Genomic DNA, 23,119 nt, shown 5'->3' on the forward strand with positions numbered 1-23,119 from the left:
GGTTTGCGTCATTGTTACGAATACATATTGCAGCGTTAGCTTGCCGTCTTTTCCGTGGCTCAGTCACAAAATGCAGCGAGCGTCAGAAGCGTGAAAACTGTTTTGCGATTCCAAAATTAGTGGCCGTAAAACAATGTGGTCGGGTGAACTGAGTGGCCATTCTCGTTCGGTGTGTGCTCTCATTTTATTCAATTACGTTCTTGTATCATATACCCCCAGTTCCCACTTAACAGACGAGAATAAGGGTCGCCAACGTATTCAGTTGTAGTGCCGAGTTGCATGAAGTCGACACGGCGGAGGGCTGGATGTCAAATCAGGTGGGAGGGGCACGGGGGCTTTGAATGCAAAGAGAAAAAATTCAGCGAATAGCCAATGATATTTGACAATAATATGGCGACGCGTGAATGTGGGGTACAATGCAGCTGGAAGCGATCAATTTTCTGTCCTTGCCTCCCCGTCAAACACTTTTTAAGGTCAAAACTGGCGCGTAACTTGACTTATTTGACTTAGTTAACTTTTTTTAGAGATATCTCACTTAAGTACGGAAATAAAAATATCAAACTCTTGCTTGTTAAAGCTGGATAAAACTGGATAGTACTGAAACTGCATAAAATGGATAAAACTAAAACAGGGTAACCCAACATGCATCTGTTGTTTATTTTTTACCTCACTCAAGCCGTAATATATTTATCAAAGAAGAAATCTAGGCTGTTAGGAACATTTCCTTGAATTTGTAAGATTTTTTATTTTGGTACACGATGCTTTTCAAGACCATGTATCATGAATCAGTAAGACTCGTAGGAATACCATCAGAGGAGTTCCCCTAACCCAGCACAATAATCGACGAAATCAACTGAAAGAGATCATCCAGTTAATTCATCTAAATGTTGAAGTGGCGTCACCTACACGAATGAACCAATCTAGAGCTACAAGCCCATGTGTTTTTGTGAATTGGCATATTAAAAGCTGAATACCTCGAAAACCTGTTGAAACAAACACAGTAATAAATTCCTGTTGCAAAAACAAGTATTCTAGGCAGCGTATGCCAAGATTTATTGCCTTCAATTCGGTCATGTAAAGGTTTTCTGCAAATGAATTACTCCTTTTGGATAATCCTTGCCTGGCACATAATGAAATCCATTCGCGTGAAAAACGAATTAGTGCCTTTCGCACCTATATTCACATATATTCTGACACATAACACATTGCATCTAATGGGACCACGTAGTTTCTTAACATCTCCACTGTAGACGGCCGTGAAAAAAATCCCCCCCACCTCCCCGAAGGGGATCGTGCGGAAGTGCGAATGCATTGGAGTTAAATTTCGCCTCTCCATCTTCTTGGCGAACTGATGGAGGCGAAATAGGGATGTTCTTTTGATGCGCGAGCCGAGAGGACGATCTCGACTCGCTCCGATGACCGACGACCGATGCTTGGAGCGGGTGAGGGATGAGGACTGCCTTCCTTGCTGGATATTAGGTTTATTTACATTATCTACATGACTCCAAGTTTACATCACGTCAGAGTGACGGCTACATTGTCACTCTGACAGCAGCAGCCTGTTCGGCCGAGATCTATCCTGAACTAGATCCCCTCTCGACCGACCCTCGACAAAACCCAACACTCCGGTTTTGATACGCAAAACCCCGCCTCCAAGAAGGGGGCGTACAAGAAAGAGAGAAAAAACCTTTCAAACAAATAATAGAAACCATTGATTGGCCTCAGGAATCAGCCAATCACACACATGTCCCCACCTGCGGTCACGTGACCTAACACTCTCTCTTACACACTCATAGTGCGTTTCCTACGCACGCTGTGGCACCCGGCCAGAAAATACAGGCCATCTGCGGCCTAAAGTGAACCATCCATTACGTTCAGCGGGCGGCATCTGCACAAACAACAGCCAAGCCGAGGGCCCGGAGCGGTCCTCGCGCGGCTGACCTCCCTCCGCGCGACGCCTCCCACGACGTCGGGCGTCCGCACGCGCGGCGTGACAATGAGGGTAGCTAATTCCCTCCCAGACTAAAGGGGCGCCGCCGGCCACCTGAACAGACCACGGGGAGAGACGCTGCCAGCCGAGGCGACCAGGGCCGTAGCGAACGACCCGCCGACGAAGAGCGCCCGCCGCCGGAGTCGAAGATTTTCCAAACTTACACCGCGCGCGCTTTCAACACTAAGAGATACGATCATCTGGCCGCCCGTCAGCTTGTTATGCCGAATGACCCTGCCACCCTCGACGCGACAGAGGTACTCAGGCTAATCGCCCCCGTCCTTTGACACACAAAAGGACGGGCACAACAGCTCTCCGCGGCTCCGAACTTGGCGTCCGCGCGGCTACATGAAAGGGACACGGGAAAGTAGCCACCAGCGGAGGCGACGCCAATACATGGGCCACCGGCGGCCTTCATTAATTACATGCGGAGCCCGAACTTAACACCTCCGCACTAAGAATGTTGTCCGTACACTAGCTGTACGTACAACATTAACTCTCACTGCACGTTATGTCTTACTGCAGAGCAAGAACTAAACGAAACGCGCTCAAGCCGTTACGCGGGTACACTACAAAATACAATGCAATACAACAATAAAAAAAATTAACCCGCTACACACCAACCCAACCAGCACAAAGCGCCGGCCAACTGCACCAAAAACGGATACAACACGGCATACTCAGTGCCTTGGCCTAGCCATGGCTTGCGCAACATCAAACAATAAACGAAAGCGCTCAGCTAAAAGGCCCGTTAGAACAAACTCGCGGCACCCTCTACCATTAAAGGCAACAAACCCCACGAAGTGTATACATATTCAAACTTGACAACTGAATGAATGACACCATCCATTCTTAGACGTTAAGCGCATGCAGGAACATTCTTTCAATCTAAGGAAAGAAAAAAAAAACACCCGAACAAACCCAAACGTACCAAACGAGGCTACTCCTGTACCAATAACAAAACGTTAAAAGAAAGTTCTCTTCACGCACTCGCGGACGCCGGTTCTTTCGGGATGCGACACAGATTGTTCGTCCCTGTTGCGGTTCACCTGCTGTCCACATTCGATGTACTGAAAGTTCATTTTTCAGTACTTCAAACACTAGTTCGCACACAAGCGCCACAAGTGGGCCCTACCTGCACATTCCATGGCCCACCATGACCACATGCCAACGAGCGCAAGTAAAGAAAGGCACTCGCCATTGTACCCAGAGGTAAACTCCCTACCGTGCTGTAACAGCGGCTCTAGTCCTCAAGAAGACAGTTAAACCCGCGAAGCTGCGCTACTCGTAAATCACGCGCCTTACGACAGCTGAACACAACCAACACATGCACAAAAAAAAAAAAAAACTAACAAGGGGGAGAACTACAGTACAGGGACAACTAAGAATAACGCTCGTCGGAGCGAACCCTACACATAAAACAAACAGCAGAAAAAAAACGCAAAACGCTAACCACTAAGTGTGCGGCAAACAACACTGAACCGTCCCTGTCTCGCACTGCACACTATTCAGCGCTAACGCCCCTTTCCGCGGCGGCACACACCGACCGTCGCACGGAAGCTGATTCCGTGTTGTGCGCCACCAGCTGATCCTACACGAACCCTGGTTCGGCTCGCGGTGTCCTGTGCTCCCGGGAGAGAAGGAACACCCTACCCGGCGGTAACGCGTACGACGATGTCGCACCTGCGCCGCCACACCTGCCCCCGCCTTCCGCGTTCTTGGGCCTGTCGGAATCGACCTACGCGCAAGACGCCGCGGACCCCCTGCGCATTCATGCTTCGCGCACGGAAGCTCCACAATTCGGCGCGCCGATCCGCTGCCCTTGCCCGACCCCTGCGCTTCCTCTGCCTCCTCCGAGATGAGAATGCTTTCTGCAGCTTCGCTCGATCTCGGAATTAGCTCCTCCACGAGGGGCTCCTCGCGGTCGGCCGCGGAATCTACGTCGGCGCATGGGGCGGAGCTACTCTCCTTATCCTGTGGCATTCGAAACGCCCATGAGGGAACGAACACCGTGAAAACATTGGTATCCTCTTCCAGTTTACCAATCTTGCGAAGCTTCGCTTTTTCATAAGCGATCTCCGCTCGCCCTTGGGCTAATTGAGCGCTAAGCTCTTCAGCTGTCCATTCGGACCAGCTACCCGCGCCCCTGCTACCCGCCAGCCTTGCTTTTTCGAAAGCGTGCTGCGCATTCCTGAGAGCTAACTCCGCTCTCAACTCCTCAATCTCGAGCACAATGGCACTAACCTTTCGGTCGGTGCCGCGACATCCCGTTAGCATAGTGGCCATGGTGAACCCGGAGAAAGCAAGTCAGGGCCCACCTGTGCCCGCTCCGTGTTCGGCCGGGTCGCAGTGTCGCTGATGCAGCAGCTCGTCGACCCGATGCGCCGCTCTCGCCGCTGGGATGGGGCCGTGCCCACGAGGCCTCCCGCTGAGGTGTCGCCCCGTTGAACTGCGGCTTACGCCGCCCTGGGCCAGAGCCCACGAGGCCTCCCGCTGAGGTGTCGCCCCGTTGAACCACGGCTTACGCCGCCCTAAGCCAAAGCCCACGAGGCCTCCCGCTGAGGTGTCGCCCCGTTGAACCACGGCTTTCGCCGCCCTGGGCCAGAGCCCACGAGGCCTCCCGCTGAGGTGTCGCCCCGTTGAACCGCGGCTTACGCCGCCCTGGGCCAAAGCCCACGAGGCCTCCCGCTGAGGTGTCGCCCCGTTGAACCACGGCTTTCGCCGCCCTGGGCCAGAGCCCACGAGGCCTCCCGCTGAGGTGTCGCCCCGTTGAACCGCGGCTTACGCCGCCCTGGGCCGGAGCCCGCGAGGCCTCCCACTGAGGTGTCGCCCCGTTGCCGTTGAATCGCGGCTGCTGCCGCACTGAGCCGGAACTCACGAGGCCTCCCGCTGAGGTGTCGCCCCGTCGATGCTTGGAGTCTGGCTCGTCGTTGGTCGGAGCCGAACCTTGCGTTGAAGGAGTCTCTCCGCAATGCCCCACCAGCTCCAGCCCATGGTCGTGGTCATCCTGTCGACTGCGCCAGTTAAATTTCGCCTCTCCATCTTCTTGGCGAACTGATGGAGGCGAAATAGGGATGTTCTTTTGATGCGCGAGCCGAGAGGACGATCTCGACTCGCTCCGATGACCGACGACCGATGCTTGGAGCGGGTGAGGGATGAGGACTGCCTTCCTTGCTGGATATTAGGTTTATTTACATTATCTACATGACTCCAAGTTTACATCACGTCAGAGTGACGGCTACATTGTCACTCTGACAGCAGCAGCCTGTTCGGCCGAGATCTATCCTGAACTAGATCCCCTCTCGACCGACCCTCGACAAAACCCAACACTCCGGTTTTGATACGCAAAACCCCGCCTCCAAGAAGGGGGCGTACAAGAAAGAGAGAAAAAACCTTTCAAACAATTAATAGAAACCATTGATTGGCCTCAGGAATCAGCCAATCACACACATGTCCCCACCTGCGGTCACGTGACCTAACACTCTCTCTTACACACTCATAGTGCGTTTCCTACGCACGCTGTGGCACCCGGCCAGAAAATACAGGCCATCTGCGGCCTAAAGTGAACCATCCATTACGTTCAGCGGGCGGCATCTGCACAAACAACAGCCAAGCCGAGGGCCCGGAGCGGTCCTCGCGCGGCTGACCTCCCTCCGCGCGACGCCTCCCACGACGTCGGGCGTCCGCACGCGCGGCGTGACAATGAGGGTTGCTAATTCCCTCCCAGACTAAAGGGGCGCCGCCGGCCACCTGAACAGACCACGGGGAGAGACGCTGCCAGCCGAGGCGACCAGGGCCGTAGCGAACGACCCGCCGACGAAGAGCGCCCGCCGCCGGAGTCGAAGATTTTCCAAACTTACACCGCGCGCGCTTTCAACACTAAGAGATACGATCATCTGGCCGCCCGTCAGCTTGTTATGCCGAATGACCCTGCCACCCTCGACGCGACAGAGGTACTCAGGCTAATCGCCCCCGTCCTTTGACACACAAAAGGACGGGCACAACAGCTCTCCGCGGCTCCGAACTTGGCGTCCGCGCGGCTACATGAAAGGGACACGGGAAAGTAGCCACCAGCGGAGGCGACGCCAATACATGGGCCACCGGCGGCCTTCATTAATTACATGCGGAGCCCGAACTTAACACCTCCGCACTAAGAATGTTGTCCGTACACTAGCTGTACGTACAACATTAACTCTCACTGCACGTTATGTCTTACTGCAGAGCAAGAACTAAACGAAACGCGCTCAAGCCGTTACGCGGGTACACTACAAAATACAATGCAATACAACAATAAAAAAAATTAACCCGCTACACACCAACCCAACCAGCACAAAGCGCCGGCCAACTGCACCAAAAACGGATACAACACGGCATACTCAGTGCCTTGGCCTAGCCATGGCTTGCGCAACATCAAACAATAAACGAAAGCGCTCAGCTAAAAGGCCCGTTAGAACAAACTCGCGGCACCCTCTACCATTAAAGGCAACAAACCCCACGAAGTGTATACATATTCAAACTTGACAACTGAATGAATGACACCATCCATTCTTAGACGTTAAGCGCATGCAGGAACATTCTTTCAATCTAAGGAAAGAAAAAAAAAACACCCGAACAAACCCAAACGTACCAAACGAGGCTACTCCTGTACCAATAACAAAACGTTAAAAGAAAGTTCTCTTCACGCACTCGCGGACGCCGGTTCTTTCGGGATGCGACACAGATTGTTCGTCCCTGTTGCGGTTCACCTGCTGTCCACATTCGATGTACTGAAAGTTCATTTTTCAGTACTTCAAACACTAGTTCGCACACAAGCGCCACAAGTGGGCCCTACCTGCACATTCCATGGCCCACCATGACCACATGCCAACGAGCGCAAGTAAAGAAAGGCACTCGCCATTGTACCCAGAGGTAAACTCCCTACCGTGCTGTAACAGCGGCTCTAGTCCTCAAGAAGACAGTTAAACCCGCGAAGCTGCGCTACTCGTAAATCACGCGCCTTACGACAGCTGAACACAACCAACACATGCACAAAAAAAAAAAAAAAACTAACAAGGGGGAGAACTACAGTACAGGGACAACTAAGAATAACGCTCGTCGGAGCGAACCCTACACATAAAACAAACAGCAGAAAAAAAACGCAAAACGCTAACCACTAAGTGTGCGGCAAACAACACTGAACCGTCCCTGTCTCGCACTGCACACTATTCAGCGCTAACGCCCCTTTCCGCGGCGGCACACACCGACCGTCGCACGGAAGCTGATTCCGTGTTGTGCGCCACCAGCTGATCCTACACGAACCCTGGTTCGGCTCGCGGTGTCCTGTGCTCCCGGGAGAGAAGGAACACCCTACCCGGCGGTAACGCGTACGACGATGTCGCACCTGCGCCGCCACACCTGCCCCCGCCTTCCGCGTTCTTGGGCCTGTCGGAATCGACCTACGCGCAAGACGCCGCGGACCCCCTGCGCATTCATGCTTCGCGCACGGAAGCTCCACAATTCGGCGCGCCGATCCGCTGCCCTTGCCCGACCCCTGCGCTTCCTCTGCCTCCTCCGAGATGAGAATGCTTTCTGCAGCTTCGCTCGATCTCGGAATTAGCTCCTCCACGAGGGGCTCCTCGCGGTCGGCCGCGGAATCTACGTCGGCGCATGGGGCGGAGCTACTCTCCTTATCCTGTGGCATTCGAAACGCCCATGAGGGAACGAACACCGTGAAAACATTGGTATCCTCTTCCAGTTTACCAATCTTGCGAAGCTTCGCTTTTTCATAAGCGATCTCCGCTCGCCCTTGGGCTAATTGAGCGCTAAGCTCTTCAGCTGTCCATTCGGACCAGCTACCCGCGCCCCTGCTACCCGCCAGCCTTGCTTTTTCGAAAGCGTGCTGCGCATTCCTGAGAGCTAACTCCGCTCTCAACTCCTCAATCTCGAGCACAATGGCACTAACCTTTCGGTCGGTGCCGCGACATCCCGTTAGCATAGTGGCCATGGTGAACCCGGAGAAAGCAAGTCAGGGCCCACCTGTGCCCGCTCCGTGTTCGGCCGGGTCGCAGTGTCGCTGATGCAGCAGCTCGTCGACCCGATGCGCCGCTCTCGCCGCTGGGATGGGGCCGTGCCCACGAGGCCTCCCGCTGAGGTGTCGCCCCGTTGAACTGCGGCTTACGCCGCCCTGGGCCAGAGCCCACGAGGCCTCCCGCTGAGGTGTCGCCCCGTTGAACCACGGCTTACGCCGCCCTAAGCCAAAGCCCACGAGGCCTCCCGCTGAGGTGTCGCCCCGTTGAACCACGGCTTTCGCCGCCCTGGGCCAGAGCCCACGAGGCCTCCCGCTGAGGTGTCGCCCCGTTGAACCGCGGCTTACGCCGCCCTGGGCCAAAGCCCACGAGGCCTCCCGCTGAGGTGTCGCCCCGTTGAACCACGGCTTTCGCCGCCCTGGGCCAGAGCCCACGAGGCCTCCCGCTGAGGTGTCGCCCCGTTGAACCGCGGCTTACGCCGCCCTGGGCCGGAGCCCGCGAGGCCTCCCACTGAGGTGTCGCCCCGTTGCCGTTGAATCGCGGCTGCTGCCGCACTGAGCCGGAACTCACGAGGCCTCCCGCTGAGGTGTCGCCCCGTCGATGCTTGGAGTCTGGCTCGTCGTTGGTCGGAGCCGAACCTTGCGTTGAAGGAGTCTCTCCGCAATGCCCCACCAGCTCCAGCCCATGGTCGTGGTCATCCTGTCGACTGCGCCAGTTAAATTTCGCCTCTCCATCTTCTTGGCGAACTGATGGAGGCGAAATAGGGATGTTCTTTTGATGCGCGAGCCGAGAGGACGATCTCGACTCGCTCCGATGACCGACGACCGATGCTTGGAGCGGGTGAGGGATGAGGACTGCCTTCCTTGCTGGATATTAGGTTTATTTACATTATCTACATGACTCCAAGTTTACATCACGTCAGAGTGACGGCTACATTGTCACTCTGACAGCAGCAGCCTGTTCGGCCGAGATCTATCCTGAACTAGATCCCCTCTCGACCGACCCTCGACAAAACCCAACACTCCGGTTTTGATACGCAAAACCCCGCCTCCAAGAAGGGGGCGTACAAGAAAGAGAGAAAAAACCTTTCAAACAATTAATAGAAACCATTGATTGGCCTCAGGAATCAGCCAATCACACACATGTCCCCACCTGCGGTCACGTGACCTAACACTCTCTCTTACACACTCATAGTGCGTTTCCTACGCACGCTGTGGCACCCGGCCAGAAAATACAGGCCATCTGCGGCCTAAAGTGAACCATCCATTACGTTCAGCGGGCGGCATCTGCACAAACAACAGCCAAGCCGAGGGCCCGGAGCGGTCCTCGCGCGGCTGACCTCCCTCCGCGCGACGCCTCCCACGACGTCGGGCGTCCGCACGCGCGGCGTGACAATGAGGGTTGCTAATTCCCTCCCAGACTAAAGGGGCGCCGCCGGCCACCTGAACAGACCACGGGGAGAGACGCTGCCAGCCGAGGCGACCAGGGCCGTAGCGAACGACCCGCCGACGAAGAGCGCCCGCCGCCGGAGTCGAAGATTTTCCAAACTTACACCGCGCGCGCTTTCAACACTAAGAGATACGATCATCTGGCCGCCCGTCAGCTTGTTATGCCGAATGACCCTGCCACCCTCGACGCGACAGAGGTACTCAGGCTAATCGCCCCCGTCCTTTGACACACAAAAGGACGGGCACAACAGCTCTCCGCGGCTCCGAACTTGGCGTCCGCGCGGCTACATGAAAGGGACACGGGAAAGTAGCCACCAGCGGAGGCGACGCCAATACATGGGCCACCGGCGGCCTTCATTAATTACATGCGGAGCCCGAACTTAACAATTGGGTACACCGAATTCTTCTTTGCGGTATCGTTGTCGCGAGGGATCCGACTTCACCGACTTCCATCGCTATCAAGGCGCCAGTCGGCAAGCAGTCACGGGGACAGGCGCGCGTTCCCTGCATTTATATGCGCAGCGAGCGGAGAGGGGTACGCGGAGAAGAGAGAGAGACCCGCGCCAGCCCGCGCGCGAGCTCTCTCTCCGCCCCGAGCTCCGCGATGCGAGCGCCCTCACACGCCGAGCGCACTCCTCCTCTCCCCTTGCCCTCCGCTACTCCGCACCTGCTCCGGTTCCTAGGCGCGCGCCACAGCTGTTGCTAGGCGCACGCCGCTCAACGACGCAAGACAACCCGCGGCTAAAAAATGCATTCGCATTTAAAAAAACATTGCCATCTCTTCCGAAAAAAAAATCAAAATCTCTCCGTCTAACTGAGACGCTTTCTTGCGTAAGAAAATCAAATGGCGAATTGCCAAGGCGGAAACATTAATGATCAATGTGCAAAGCGGCTTGGAGTCCAAACTCAGAGAGCAGCAAACTAATCTCTCAAGAGCAACCTGCGCGATCACCCACCGATTGTCGACCGTGTATTAATGGGGAAATCGGATAGACGTCGGTTCCATATCGCGCGCGACTGAAGTGCGGTTCCGACCATTTATTTTTGTTGCTGTTATTGTTGTTGTTGTGTCATCATCATCCTAACACCCGCGCCCATTGTACAGAGTGGGCTTTCCTGCACTGCGTTTTTACGCTTTCATCAGTGATACTAAAAACGCTTCGCTCTAATAACAGCTGACAAACACTTCGTGTAGTATCATGCAAACTATTGATCAGCTTAGTGATTGTCCTGAGGCGTTTGAGAGTTGCAGACTGCCACCTAACCACGGCCCCACAAAGATTGTCCAAAACTACTGGAGTGGGACGGCAGTTTTATTGTAGCTTCCGCCAAGGGACGATTTAACCGTGTCTGGAGGCTTGTTCTAGCGTACACAATACCTTGCAGTCTTGAAACCGCTTATGAAAGACGTCTATTTGTGGCACGCACATTCACAGTAAGCCCTGAAAAGGTTCAGGGTCACGTGTCGAAACGCTATATCGGGAGGTTTTCAGAGAAATGAGATTCCTAAATTCAATTCCTCAGTCAAGTAGTTCGAACTGCGTAGTCACTGTTGAGAAATAAAGAAGCGCAGGCAGGGGGTGACAGTAGGGAAGAGGAAGAGGAGGATCGTGGGGTGCGCACTGCCTGGGTAATCGACTCGATCAGCACATCGGAAGCCAGACGCTGGTCGTCTTTCGTTACACATTTTCTGGTACCGTGAAATCCGGGAACCGGCACACGAGCGGATCTACGTTCTACGGCGCAGCGGCTCCGAGGCACGCGAGGCTTGTATACCTTCGTACTGCTTTATCCTGGAAGCCTTGCCCTCGGCCACCGCCCTTTTCTGCTCGTGCCCAAGCCCGCCCTTGTTCCCTTGTTATTCGCAACCCCAGCGTCTTGCTTCATCGACTGGTGCCATGGACGCTCTTCGTATTCGCCGAGATGTCCTGCGAGCGACAATCTCCGGGACCATGACAGTCTTCGACGCCTTGCTGAGGAGCCAGGCAGCAACGGCCCTTGACAGACAAAATATCCTCCACCTCATCTTGCATGATCAGGTGAGCCTGCACAAACTCGACGCTCAAGTTCAGGAGAACCTTAACGATGAAGAATTTGATACCGACGTTTTGGAAGCGATCGATTACGACGAGCGTATCTGGGCCCTGCGAACGCGCGTACGCTTCTCCGCGAGCAAAGACTCTTCCGCAAGCCCCGTTCTTAGGCGGCCCTGTTTACCACCGGGAGAGTGGATCCAGCGACCGCCCAACCCTGGTGTTGCCGAGATTTCCGAGTTGGAGAAATCTGAGGGAGCCTGCCGAGACCTCGCCGTCGCTGACACGACCATCGTTTCCGAGACGTCTGACCGGCCTTGCCGCAGCGCTGGCGTCACCGACGCGGCTCTCACGTCAGAGGCGTCATTACAGCCCTTCCGCAACCCTCGCATTCACGACTTGACTACCGCCACGGAGACGTCGGACCCGTTCTGCCACGGCCCTAGATGCGATGATGCGACTCTTGTTTCGGAGACCTCCGAGTCTCCCTGTTGCGACCCTTACGTCGGCGACGCATCTCTCTTTTCGCCAGCAGTTAAGCAACCCGGTTACGAGTCAAATAAGTTTTCATTGTGTTCAGCAACAAAAACACCGTTCGTGAAGAAGATTGACTCGCGTCAGGGTATAACGAAGCGCCCGCTCCTCCGACGCTCCATGAGCGAGCTTCGACGCCGGAAGCGAGCTTCAGCCACGCTCGTCAAGGCCCGGTGGGGAGGTATCCTCGTGGCGAAGCAGAACAGATGATTCTATGGTGACTACCTCTTCTTCAGCAAGCGCAACTCGATTCGGGACGAGCCTTTGTACCTTGTTGGGCACGGTGAGAGCGAAGTCCTATTGTTTGCAGATGTAACGAATACGCCGACCGAACACACGTATTTCCTCATGGAAGCAGTATCAGACGTGGAGGCGACGGCAATGCCATCACGCTACCGTGACGCTCTCTGGAAATTTGGCAGTATACATCATCTGTTTCTTCGTGGGAACAGGTTAAGCGCCAGGCACAACTGGAGGAAGTAAAACACACAGAAAAGGGGAAAAAAAGCGCCCCTTTCCTGTCTGTTTTACTTCCTCCAGTTGTGCCTGGCGCTTAACCTGTTCCCATGATGAAGTACCAACTAGCTCGCATCGACACATTAATTCAGATCGTCTGTTTCCTTTCGATCCTGGCGGGTGCCTTCTGGCCGAAAACCTTGAGCATGGTCTTTTCCCAGGAGACCATATGAACACTCGCAGTCTTCACCTTTAGGCCTAAGTAACTTTGACCCAACAACCCAGCAAGCGCTCGTTGCCCGTGCCGCTGCCAGCTAGCTCCTAACGAACTTGGCGGTGGCGGGAGTGTGTTGAGAAATAAAGAAGCGCAGGCAGGGGGCGACGGTAGGGGAAGAGGAAGAGAAGGATCGGGTGCGCACTGCCTGGGTAACCGACTTGATCAGCACATCGGAAGCCAGACGCTGGTCCTCTTTGTTACAGTCACATTGTTTTCTTGGCTTTTGAACACCACAGTATATAGTTCTGGTGTCACCCTTAACTACTTAAGCCGCAACCACTTTGTTTACGAGCACTATAACTGGAACAAAAATTTACCTGCCCCAAATTCTCTTTCAAATCGCGGTATACACCACGAAATTCTCTTGTGAATCTTGTGAACTAATTTTAAAATCAATATGTGCGTAGTATTCTTGTTAAAACCTTTTAAAATAGTTCCGAACCACCCGACGCAGCACCTAGCGAAGTGTCGCGACAACTGCGCGCCACTGCGGCGGATATCCGGATGTGACGTAAGACCCAGGACTTCCGTTCTACCGTCGTTTCTCCTCAGTAGCCCTTTTACATGCGGCCACACGTGAGTGATCAGAGTAATTCGTACGTCTTTAATGAATAATTAGTTTCGCGTATTTCTGTCTTGCGGTAAGCTCAAAAAGCTCTGGGCCGAGACGAAGAGAGCAAATTCGAAGAGAGCCGGGACGTTCGACACGAGGCGATAGACCATCGGCAAGCGAGTACGGCAGTAGCAAAACGGCTGATTTTGTGGTCGTGACTGCGGCAGTAAGATTTTGGCCTACTATTAGAGTACGCGAGACGTAAGTACAGCCCCGCGAGATGATACGGTGTTGTTGGCGCGGCCGGTCACCGCACGAACGAGTACGACACCTGTGCGTGCTCGCGGCCGGTCGACTCTACAAGTAGGCGATACGGGTGTTCGAGTGACGCGAAATGATACGCTATTGTTGTCGTGGTCGGCCACGGCGCGAACGACTACGGCAGCCACACGACGCACTGCACGTAATTATACAGTTTCAATCACTTAGTCACAAAATAAACAAAAACTAGCAGTTGTTGGCAACATTTCGCTCACCGGTAAAAAAAACACGAAAAAGAATGGGGTAGGTTAAATTTGGCCGAATAGGTAAAAAGAAGATTGGAAACATCAAGCCTCACGCAGGGTAGCTATTTTACCTAATTCACCACCCCAGCCTGACACTACAGAGCTTTCGTCACTGCATGGGTTTTTATATAAGCCGGCCCCAATATTCATGCAATAATTTGGCACGGCTAATCTTCTTAGAAGAACAAAACGGCTGGTGTATACAAATAACAAAAGAACTCAGGAATTTGTACTTTAATAATGTGCGCTGAACTGAATTCGTATACCATGGACGGACTTTTTGGCGCTTTTTCTCACGGTAGCTTTTTTGCTTTTTCTTCTCTAATAAAGGCAGGGTAATTTGATCAGACCAGTCTATGTGCCTTAAGAATTCAATGAGCCGCACGAATTCCAATTTACATGATACCCGTTTATTTTCCTGTATTCGGGGAGAACACTCGGAAGTCATGGTTTATTTTCAGTTTCTGTTTTAAAACAGCAATTTATGATCTTTTTCAATGCAGTGACGCAAAATAGAGTCTCTAGATATTCAACGTAGCACCGTTTAAATTAATACTACAAAGAACAACTGCGTTCAGGGGCTTAACATTTCGTTGCGGTTAGGCTTTAATAACTCAGCGAGTACACACTTGCTAAATGACATGAATTCTTCTCATTCTCGAGACTTGTAATTCAATTCGTTTTTGCAGATAAGCAAAAACAAAGCGTAAAAAGCAACAGCCGGCTATTTTATAAATTATTTCATTTTACCTTTTTACCATCAACCCTGGCAGACAGGACAGTCTGAAGCATATCAGGAACTAGGGAGGCAGTTGTGCATAAAAACTACAGCGTACATACAGAATAGAGTAAAATGTAGAAACGATTACTCGATTACAGCTCTCGTGTGAATGCTCATTGCAACGCAACGATACATTTATGCACTGTCGCAATAAAACAGAGAACAAACTTTGTGCTGCTGAGCCTAAAGAGGCGGCGGTCGTTTTCTTCATGAAAGGCAAGAGCGAAAGCGGCTCGTGTGCAGACTTCTACTGTGCGTTAAATTACCGCATAGAGGCCAACATTGTTTTGTAGCATTTCACTTCGGCGTGGCTTACAACGCTGATACAGTTCTGGCGGGTTGAAAGCACCAATTTGTTATTTTTCGTTGCATCTCTGAAGATACTGCCAGCGTTGTCACAGTCTACCCTGCTCAATGTGGGGAGGAACACTCATCGAAAGAAAAATTATTGAATTTTAAGTTTCACCACTTTACTGCTTCCGGGAGTGAAATTTCTTTTCCAAAAGCCAAGCGCATATTTTGGGCATGCAACGTCCGTTTTCTTTCTAATTGCAAAACGCTTCTTCTGGTTCATAAATCGCCTGGTCCTTACGTCTGTACACTGTGTCCATCGTAAGTAAAGATGCAATGTCTGCACGTCTGCTTTGCGGAGACTGATTGTAACCGGCAGGGTTCGTTGAGATGGGGAGGTTTTTTTTCAACGTGCGTTAAGACAGCTCCCTATTTTTTTCACGCTAACAGTTTCGCATGACTAGACAAGACTACTATGCGCAGTGGGCTATTTAGCCCAGGAAGCTACACCTAGGAATATTTCATCCCGCACTTTTAAAACCGACAGTCTTTGTTCTTCTTAAACGCAAAAATTTTAGTCTGTCTGTCTGTCTGCCAAAAAGAGAATTAATTAAAGTAGTTACAGCTAGGACCCGCTGTAGTTAGCTGCTACACGGGTCGAAACGGCAAAGGATATACACAATGTGCTACAGAGGAAACGAAGTGAACATCACACAAGTTTAAGAAAGAAAACTATGCCGGTGACTCGATTCAGCCACCCGGCCAAAGTGAAGCAGGAACTGCGCAATACTCATTTATACCCACAGCCATAATTAAGCGTTTATTTTCGGTGATAATGTTTAGACTTGTCAACATTGTTTAACAAGAACAAGGCATTACGCAAATATAAGTCTGAAAATCAATACGTAAGTGATATTTGCAGTGTTCCTTTATTAAAAAATGCACCGATGCCTGGTTTTTGTGATAGCAAATGTAATACTATACCAACTGCAGAAACCGTCGCCTGCTGTTGCCCGCGCTGTCTGGCGGCATTTAAAAAAGTAAAACGGCAGCAGCAACAAACGGTTCCGCTCGATAGGTCCCGCGTTCCCCTGGGAACGCTGGTGGAGTAGGGCAACGTGGTTCTATAAATATTGTAGTAGGGTGCCTCGATTTACGCGCGTCCCCTCCGTACGAAAGCGCTTGCATCGAAGCACCCAACTTGGAACCGTGGAACGCGGTAAATTTTAATGAACTTGAGCAAACCTCTAGTTTGTTAGCTTGGGAGGAACGAGACGGGAAAGGAACAACATGAGAGATGAGCGGGAAAGGAAAATGGGCATGTACTTTCCATGGGCGCCGGTCGACTATCGTCTTTCGTCGACATTACAAAGAAAGGAGCAGATACGCGGCCAATTTTTTACCTTCCTTTATAGCCTCAAAACTTCTATAGAAGGCCCAATTTTCCCACCTTTGTCCGTGCAGAAAAGAATACACCGTCACATATCCTACCCACGCGTCCTAGAAGGTATGCGCAATTGTGTATGTATGTCGACGAACAACAAAATTTATCCCCACCTCTTTTCATGCTCTCCTTTTCTATCTTCATATTGCGCATTTCACCTTAGTCTACTACGACTTGGATGTGGGCTTGTCAGCTTCATTTATTTCTGAACTGTCTAAGGTCTTTTAGAAGACCTACAGATGAAGAGTGACAACTCAAACTTGCAGAAAAAATGTACTAAATATGCACTGCGATTTGTTATAGGTGCAAAATTGTGGTCATGCACTATGTACAAAAAGTTGACCAGCGAGGCTGTAACGTGTGCCTGGTGCTTTACGTTGAACGCGTGGCGTACGCATTTCGAACTAATGTGCGCCCCACGTTTGCCACGTTTGACGCTGCTACGCCCGCACCGCGCCCTTCCATTCCCGCGGTTGTCATTTGAACTGTGCTTCACGCAGTGCCACACTCCGCACGCACTCTGTTGCGAGAGAGGCTCTTTTCCGCTGCCTTAGATGAGCCGCTCCTACATAACAATGTCGGTGAGGTGCGAGACCACCTACGTCACCTATAAACCCAGCCAAAACCTCTACCCTTAAATTTACCTCTACAACCTGTTTAGTTTTAGGGCATGCGCGTGGGGTTGCGCCGAAGGAGTCTTCTGCGTACATGGAACCACTGGATGTTTTCGCGTTGCCACGCAAAGCTTTGCTTCAAAACTAGCAAATGAGTTCCAGGTGGATTGGGAAAGGGAAAACGCTCGTGTATCAAGATTTCCGTTCATGGTAAGTATCGCCTGGTGCTCACATAGAATCCGGAGTTCACTACGGCGCGCGTCGACTCCCTGGTGTATTCCTTAGGAACATCATTCCCAGAAAAGTTATTTATATTAAATCGGAATTAATTGGATGCTGTGTTTGGACGCAACAGTGGGAAGGTGCTCTGTTGTACAATTCACAAGTGGCCACATTTTTCCCTATGGTGAATTCGAAAGGGGATCATTCGTTAAGAGTACAAGTAGCAGGAGAATTATGCCCAGGTGTATGTTACTTCCGCGATTAGTGTGGTGTGCAAAATGCTGCTTGCATGCAAAAATGCATTCCACCAGGAAATGGGGCGCGCTGTTAAGGTGCGTTTATGGGCCTTTTATTTGCCTACAAAACCTCCGCCGTTTATCGGCTTATCATGGCAGGGGATGCAAATGTGGGTCCAAGAAGAGATACCAGGGAACGTGATTATACGGAAAAGACTGACGAAGTTTACAATTAAGAAGCCTTAACAAAGACGACTGCCTATCCCCTCCGGATGGGTATGTCATACACGCATTAGAAAAGGCAGACATTAGGATTTCCGGCCATAAAATAGCTCGACTAGCACAACAGAACATTTTACCAAAAAATTTCCGCCCGGTGGAGGTCGGATGTGGTCTTCTGGATAACGGTATCACGCAATCGGTTCCTCTGCGGTCGCCGTCTGCACGAACAGCAGGAGGAGTAAGGTCGCCCACCTGATCCTGCGATCCCCACTGCGCACCAACATCTGCAATTTGCATTTGTGAGGAAGTTGCTACATCTGGTACGCAGACGTGGCTTTCGAGCAATGGTCACCAGGACAGCTAGGGGAACCATCACACGAGCCCGACTCTATGCATGCCCTGCCAGGTTGCTGTCTCTGCATGTGCTGTGAGGAAGACGCCCCGACTGAAAATCACTCACGCCCCTTAGAGCTGACTCTTTATTTCCGAAAGAACCTTCATGAACTCATCCGGCCTGCACGCCGTCGTACGACACTCCAAATAGCGAAATTTGTCGTTTGAGCTATTTGACCTTTCCTTTCAGACTCTAGTTTTTTCGGTAATGGCTCTTCTTTTACCTGCTATATTTCTCGGTAGTGTGCATTCTGCCGGCAGCCTGAAGAACCGTCTATCCAAATCTCTGCGGACACTCACCTCTAATTGGCTAATAAAGCCACGGGATATTTCCTTTGAAAATAAGTGTTTTGTTCTCACGACGCAGCTCCAGCAGTAACAAAATTGACGGCCAAAGTAACCTAACGTGGTCTAATGTAACGTAACCTTACCTGAGAAAAAAAAATACCTTAGGCAACCTAACCTTACGAAACCCATTCAAGCATAACCTAAATCCAGTCACACTACACCGAATACAACCTCTCTCAACCCAACCCAATCTAGCCTAACCCAAAATAATATTGTGATATTTGTAGAAATAAAGATACGGGGGAACAATGTACCACCAAAAGATGGAAGAACGAAAAGTTGTCAGACTTTAAAAAAGAGGCAAAAATGTTACACTTTTGGGAATTCGAACTGTAGAGTTTCCGCTTTAAAATTTCTACAATAGTACACCTCAACGGGAGCAGCCAGCGGCGCGAGTTGTCGCAAAGAGTTTGTCGCGAGGATGCTCTAGGTAGCCTTCTTAGCCAGTCACAAGCGACTGCAGGGAAAAATTTCGTGAATTGTTTCTACTGGTTGCCTATCGAATCGTCACTAAATTTTTCTCTTAGTATGGGACTTGCCATTTTGGGACGTATACTTTTTCTTTACATTCCTGATGTACAGCGGCCGTCACAATAATTGGGGACGGGGTGTTGTAAATTTACTGAAATTTCTACTTCCGAACAGTGTCTAAATGAACTGGTGTGTGTTTAAAGGAGTCCTCTTTAATGAAAAAGCTTCCTGTAAACCTGTAATGGCTGTCATAATGCCAGTAAGACAAATGTTTTGTGATGTTCACAAATGCTTATTCCAATTACTGATGACGGCACATGCGCATCAGTAGTAGTTAGTGCTGTGGAATTGTTCACCCCATATGCCGTTGTCCTCCTGGTAATGTGTTTTCGCCGCCATGCTGGTGCCTGCTCGTTTCAATTGCTAACGCCTCGTCTTATGCTGGGCAACTTGGCCATAGATGCCGCTAGTGTCCCAGCTAATATTGCAATCACTGCTACCTTACCGTTGTATCTCAATGGCCATTTGCGTGAACGGCTGCAGCAATTGGTCGGGAGCTATATTTAACTTTTCTACTGAACGACTATGCCGTGGGCAATGCGCGGGTGCATCTGTGTCGATATCTGTGTCCGCAGGCAACTGCTCTGCAGAGTAGTCATCTCCTGCGTCGTGCCGCTTTCTTTCGCAACCGCGCCTCCATTCTCCAGGGCTGACGTGGAGTTCTCAAGGGGAAATACAGCATCACCACGCTTACGCCACGGCCGAAAATTATGTGGTAATGATGCAGACGATGGACACCAGGGTCTGTTTTTTTTTCTTCTGTGAGATGCGGAACCATGCCCAGACATGAGGGGAATGTCATGGCGGTTTTCAATGATCCTAAGAAAAGAAATTCACAGCTATATTTTTATGTGAATACCCTCTATACACAGAGTTACGCAATTACCTATTTGTGGCATTTCTTTTCCAGACTGATTTTTTCCCGTTTCCTAAGGGCTAGTTATCGTCATAAACCTGCATGCATTCCACCACTGCGTCTTCTTTCAGACAGGCAAAGACACTGTATCCAAAAAGGACTCATGAAATAGTAGAACCATTCTACGATAAACAAATCACGAGTCAACCGCACTTTTGCTGCACTGCATATAAAAGTGCATCACGTATTTAGTTTTATTTTTCGGTAACTGTTTTTTGACTGTGAGAACAACAATGGCTCTGCAAATGCTGCGTGTTACTCATGAATTCCGTGCCAGTGCCGGATAACACAAGCTGAAAATAGCGCTCGGGTTGCTAATTCATCTGATATTTCAGGTTTATTCTCGCACTGCATATTTTCGTGACAACCTCGTTTTATTAAAACTGTATCCCAGTCCACTTCACGGATTCATGGATGTGTAGTTCCGCATGAGGTTAATCATAGGAATGTGCAGTATGTCTGTCGCATTGAAGCCGAAGGCGAAGTCCAGATGTACAAAGCCGGGGTCAGAGATGGTGTAGTCAGACACGAGTACATGTTGCAGCCGCCGCTTGAGAACGTCGTAGTCTCTAATTTCTGTGGTAACATCGGCCAGGCCTCTAAACAGTGCCACTGGAGCTCGAATATTCTCCAGCGGGTACGCAGGCGGCGTTATCTAAGCAGACGAAAAAATCACAGGTACTTTCTGTTCAGTCCACGTTAGGACAAACTAACGAGTTAACGTCTCCACAGATGACATTTCTTGGAAACGTTTTTAAGGAAATATGTTGTTCTGTTTTACCTACTTCGTAGCACTAAAGAGATTTTCCGAAAGGTTGCTTCTGGTTTTCTACAAAAAATATATGCACAGGCGATTTGGATGCAGTTTCTAGGAGGTTCTGTCCCCTTCTATGGTACCCATCTGGATATAGGGCTTCCCTCTCTTTTTATCAGAATATCGTTGCCATGCGTCCTTGGTAACTGTCTTCCGAGAGACTCTCGCACGATGTCTATCGAAACACTTTCTTTCGCAATCCATAAATGTCTATGTTTGGGGCAGTATAACCGAACGGTTGCTGTGCCAAAAAAACAGACCTTCATCATCATTCTCCGTAAATGTCGTGTAATAGGGTTTGTTTAACTCAAGAAATTTTATGGATGCGACCCACGGTAAGGCAGTTACTTCTAAACACCACGTAATTCTTCGGATGTAAATCTATGGTGTCGCTATAGCGGTTCACTATTACCTTATTATACGTGTACAAAAACAGAGCAGGCTGGTGAGTGTAATTGTTATGCTCTTGTGGATTAGTGTCGTTTTAATTGAAATTATGTGGCCGTTTTTCGAGAGTAAGGGCACCCTGTAACCACTTTGCCATTGCAAAAACAGAATAGCAAAATTTTCTCTTACAACATCAAATTTTGCTAAGTGAGCCAGGTTTGCCTGTCATTACCTGCAGCTTTTTTGGGGGGAAAATCATGGAGGCGTTAAGTTAGCCTGAGCATTATTTGCGTATATTTCCTAGCCCAATACACGTTTCCTCGCGGTATTCATCAGATGTTATTTTTTTGTCCCTTGTGGATTTTTCTCCTTTCAAATATTTGCTAGGCGCTCATCCTCGCGTAATATTTGACAGTAGAATAAAGAAGGCGTATTTTCGCTATTTGCTTTTAAGTTAGAAACGTTTTTCCGATCAGATACTTTTGGAACCTCCCTAACGGAGCAATTTCTTATAGTACTTTAGCTGACCTAACGATGCGCGTACTGATAGGCACTGAAACTTTCTACGACATTTATTGTCTAATCTACTGTTTATTGTTTGACAAGAACAGTTGCTGCGCAAAAGCAACACTTCTTCTTGTCCTCTTAGTCAATCAGGGTTGCCTATCACAGTACAACTTTTAACCCGCGCCAATACTGCTAACGTTACGCATATCTTGGGACAGTGGTGTCATTATCCTTACTAACAGTTTCTTATCAGCAGAGAAGCAACAAAATTGTTTCAAAAACTCTTGCTATAAGATGATGTCTTCTCAACAGCCTCTTTAAAACTGTTTCATAAGGCATGAAGAAGAATTTCAGATACATTTTTTAGGCTGTGAGGGACGACCTGTCTGGTGGTACGTAGTATATTTCAGAAGAAAAAAAACAAAGGAGCATGGTAGCATACCCGCTCTGTTCTGTGGACGTGCCAACAGAATTGACCTCTACACCAACCCCACTTTCCTCCAGTTTTTTATTCATCAGTTCAAAAATATTGTTTGCTCTAACCCCCGTGTGCTGCGGTGATAAGAAGTTTTTTTTTCAATTTCTTACTGCTCCTGAAGTATGTTGAATAACCCTCTCCCCGAATATGCAATTTGGGGACACGAGCACATTAGGAGACCAATACGCTCTAGGTATCCCCTGCCGTCACACCGTAGTTCGGCGCGCGAATTTCTATAGCAGTTTTTTAGTCGCGGAAAGTCGGTTAAAGTGCACTCAATCGCAGAAGAGACTATTTGTAATGCTCTTCTAAGCTAATTTCTTCGGCTCAAATATATATTTTAAAGTTTTACGCACTAAAAGCTGAAAATGGGCTATTAGGCGGCCCACTAAATACCTTTCTTATCTGCGTGGACATATTCCTCGTGCTCTGATATCTGAACACACGGGTGGTTTCTGCTTTTCGCATTCATCAAAAAGACGGCCCCCTGGGCCAGGGCCAAACACGCATTTTTGTGCACGGTACCACAATGCCCTGGCTACTGACCTCGGGGGGTCAATCTTGGGCAGTAATAGATGCCGCAGTTGAAATAAACGTTTTTTTCTTACTCAGGCAGCTCAAATGTAAGTCGTATTTTTGAAATGTGATCATTCAATGAAGGTGCAAAGAACACGGGCCACGTATAAAGACCTTATTTAAGGTGGGTTTCCTGAATGCCGAAAGTCCACGACGTACGCATGCACGCTCTCTAAATAAAAAATACAGCGTGCAAATGTCTTGCTTGATTCATGCGGGTCACAAAGTGCCGAAAAAAACCACTAAAAGGGTTACATGCATTTCAATAATAGCAGCACTTCAAATAAACGACAGCCTTAAATCTAGTTTTAACAAGATTTAGCTCTTAGACATACCTGGGAGTAGACTCGGAGGTTCTTGACTGCGCCGAAGTCATATCTGACGAAATTTTTTGCTCTGACCAGCTAAAACAAAAACAAAAACTTAACGTTCCGCAGAAACCATTCTCAGTATCACTAAGAATGCAGTGTTTTACTGATAGTAACACAAAAGAAACA

The 23,119-nt window shown here is 50.1% G+C and overlaps 1 protein-coding gene across 1 annotated transcript in view; it reads right to left on the reverse strand.

The window, feature by feature from the left end:
- Positions 1–20,049: 20,049 nt before the first annotated feature.
- Positions 20,050–23,119, reverse strand: part of LOC144143373 (lysosomal acid lipase/cholesteryl ester hydrolase-like) — a 49,761-nt gene continuing 46,691 nt past the window's right edge. Inside the window, exons 5-6 of the mRNA XM_077675138.1 lie at positions 22,958–23,026; positions 20,050–20,515 (exon numbers count right to left, since the gene is read on the reverse strand). Of these exons, the coding sequence (XP_077531264.1) occupies positions 20,261–20,515; positions 22,958–23,026 (324 nt within the window). The 3' untranslated portion in view covers positions 20,050–20,260. The remainder of the gene's footprint in view (positions 20,516–22,957; positions 23,027–23,119) is intronic.

This window comes from Haemaphysalis longicornis, unplaced genomic scaffold (assembly GCF_048455015.1).
Source record: "Haemaphysalis longicornis isolate Haplotype H1 unplaced genomic scaffold, Haemaphysalis longicornis Haplotype H1 scaffold_6, whole genome shotgun sequence".
Taxonomy (NCBI): Eukaryota; Metazoa; Arthropoda; class Arachnida; order Ixodida; family Ixodidae; genus Haemaphysalis; species Haemaphysalis longicornis.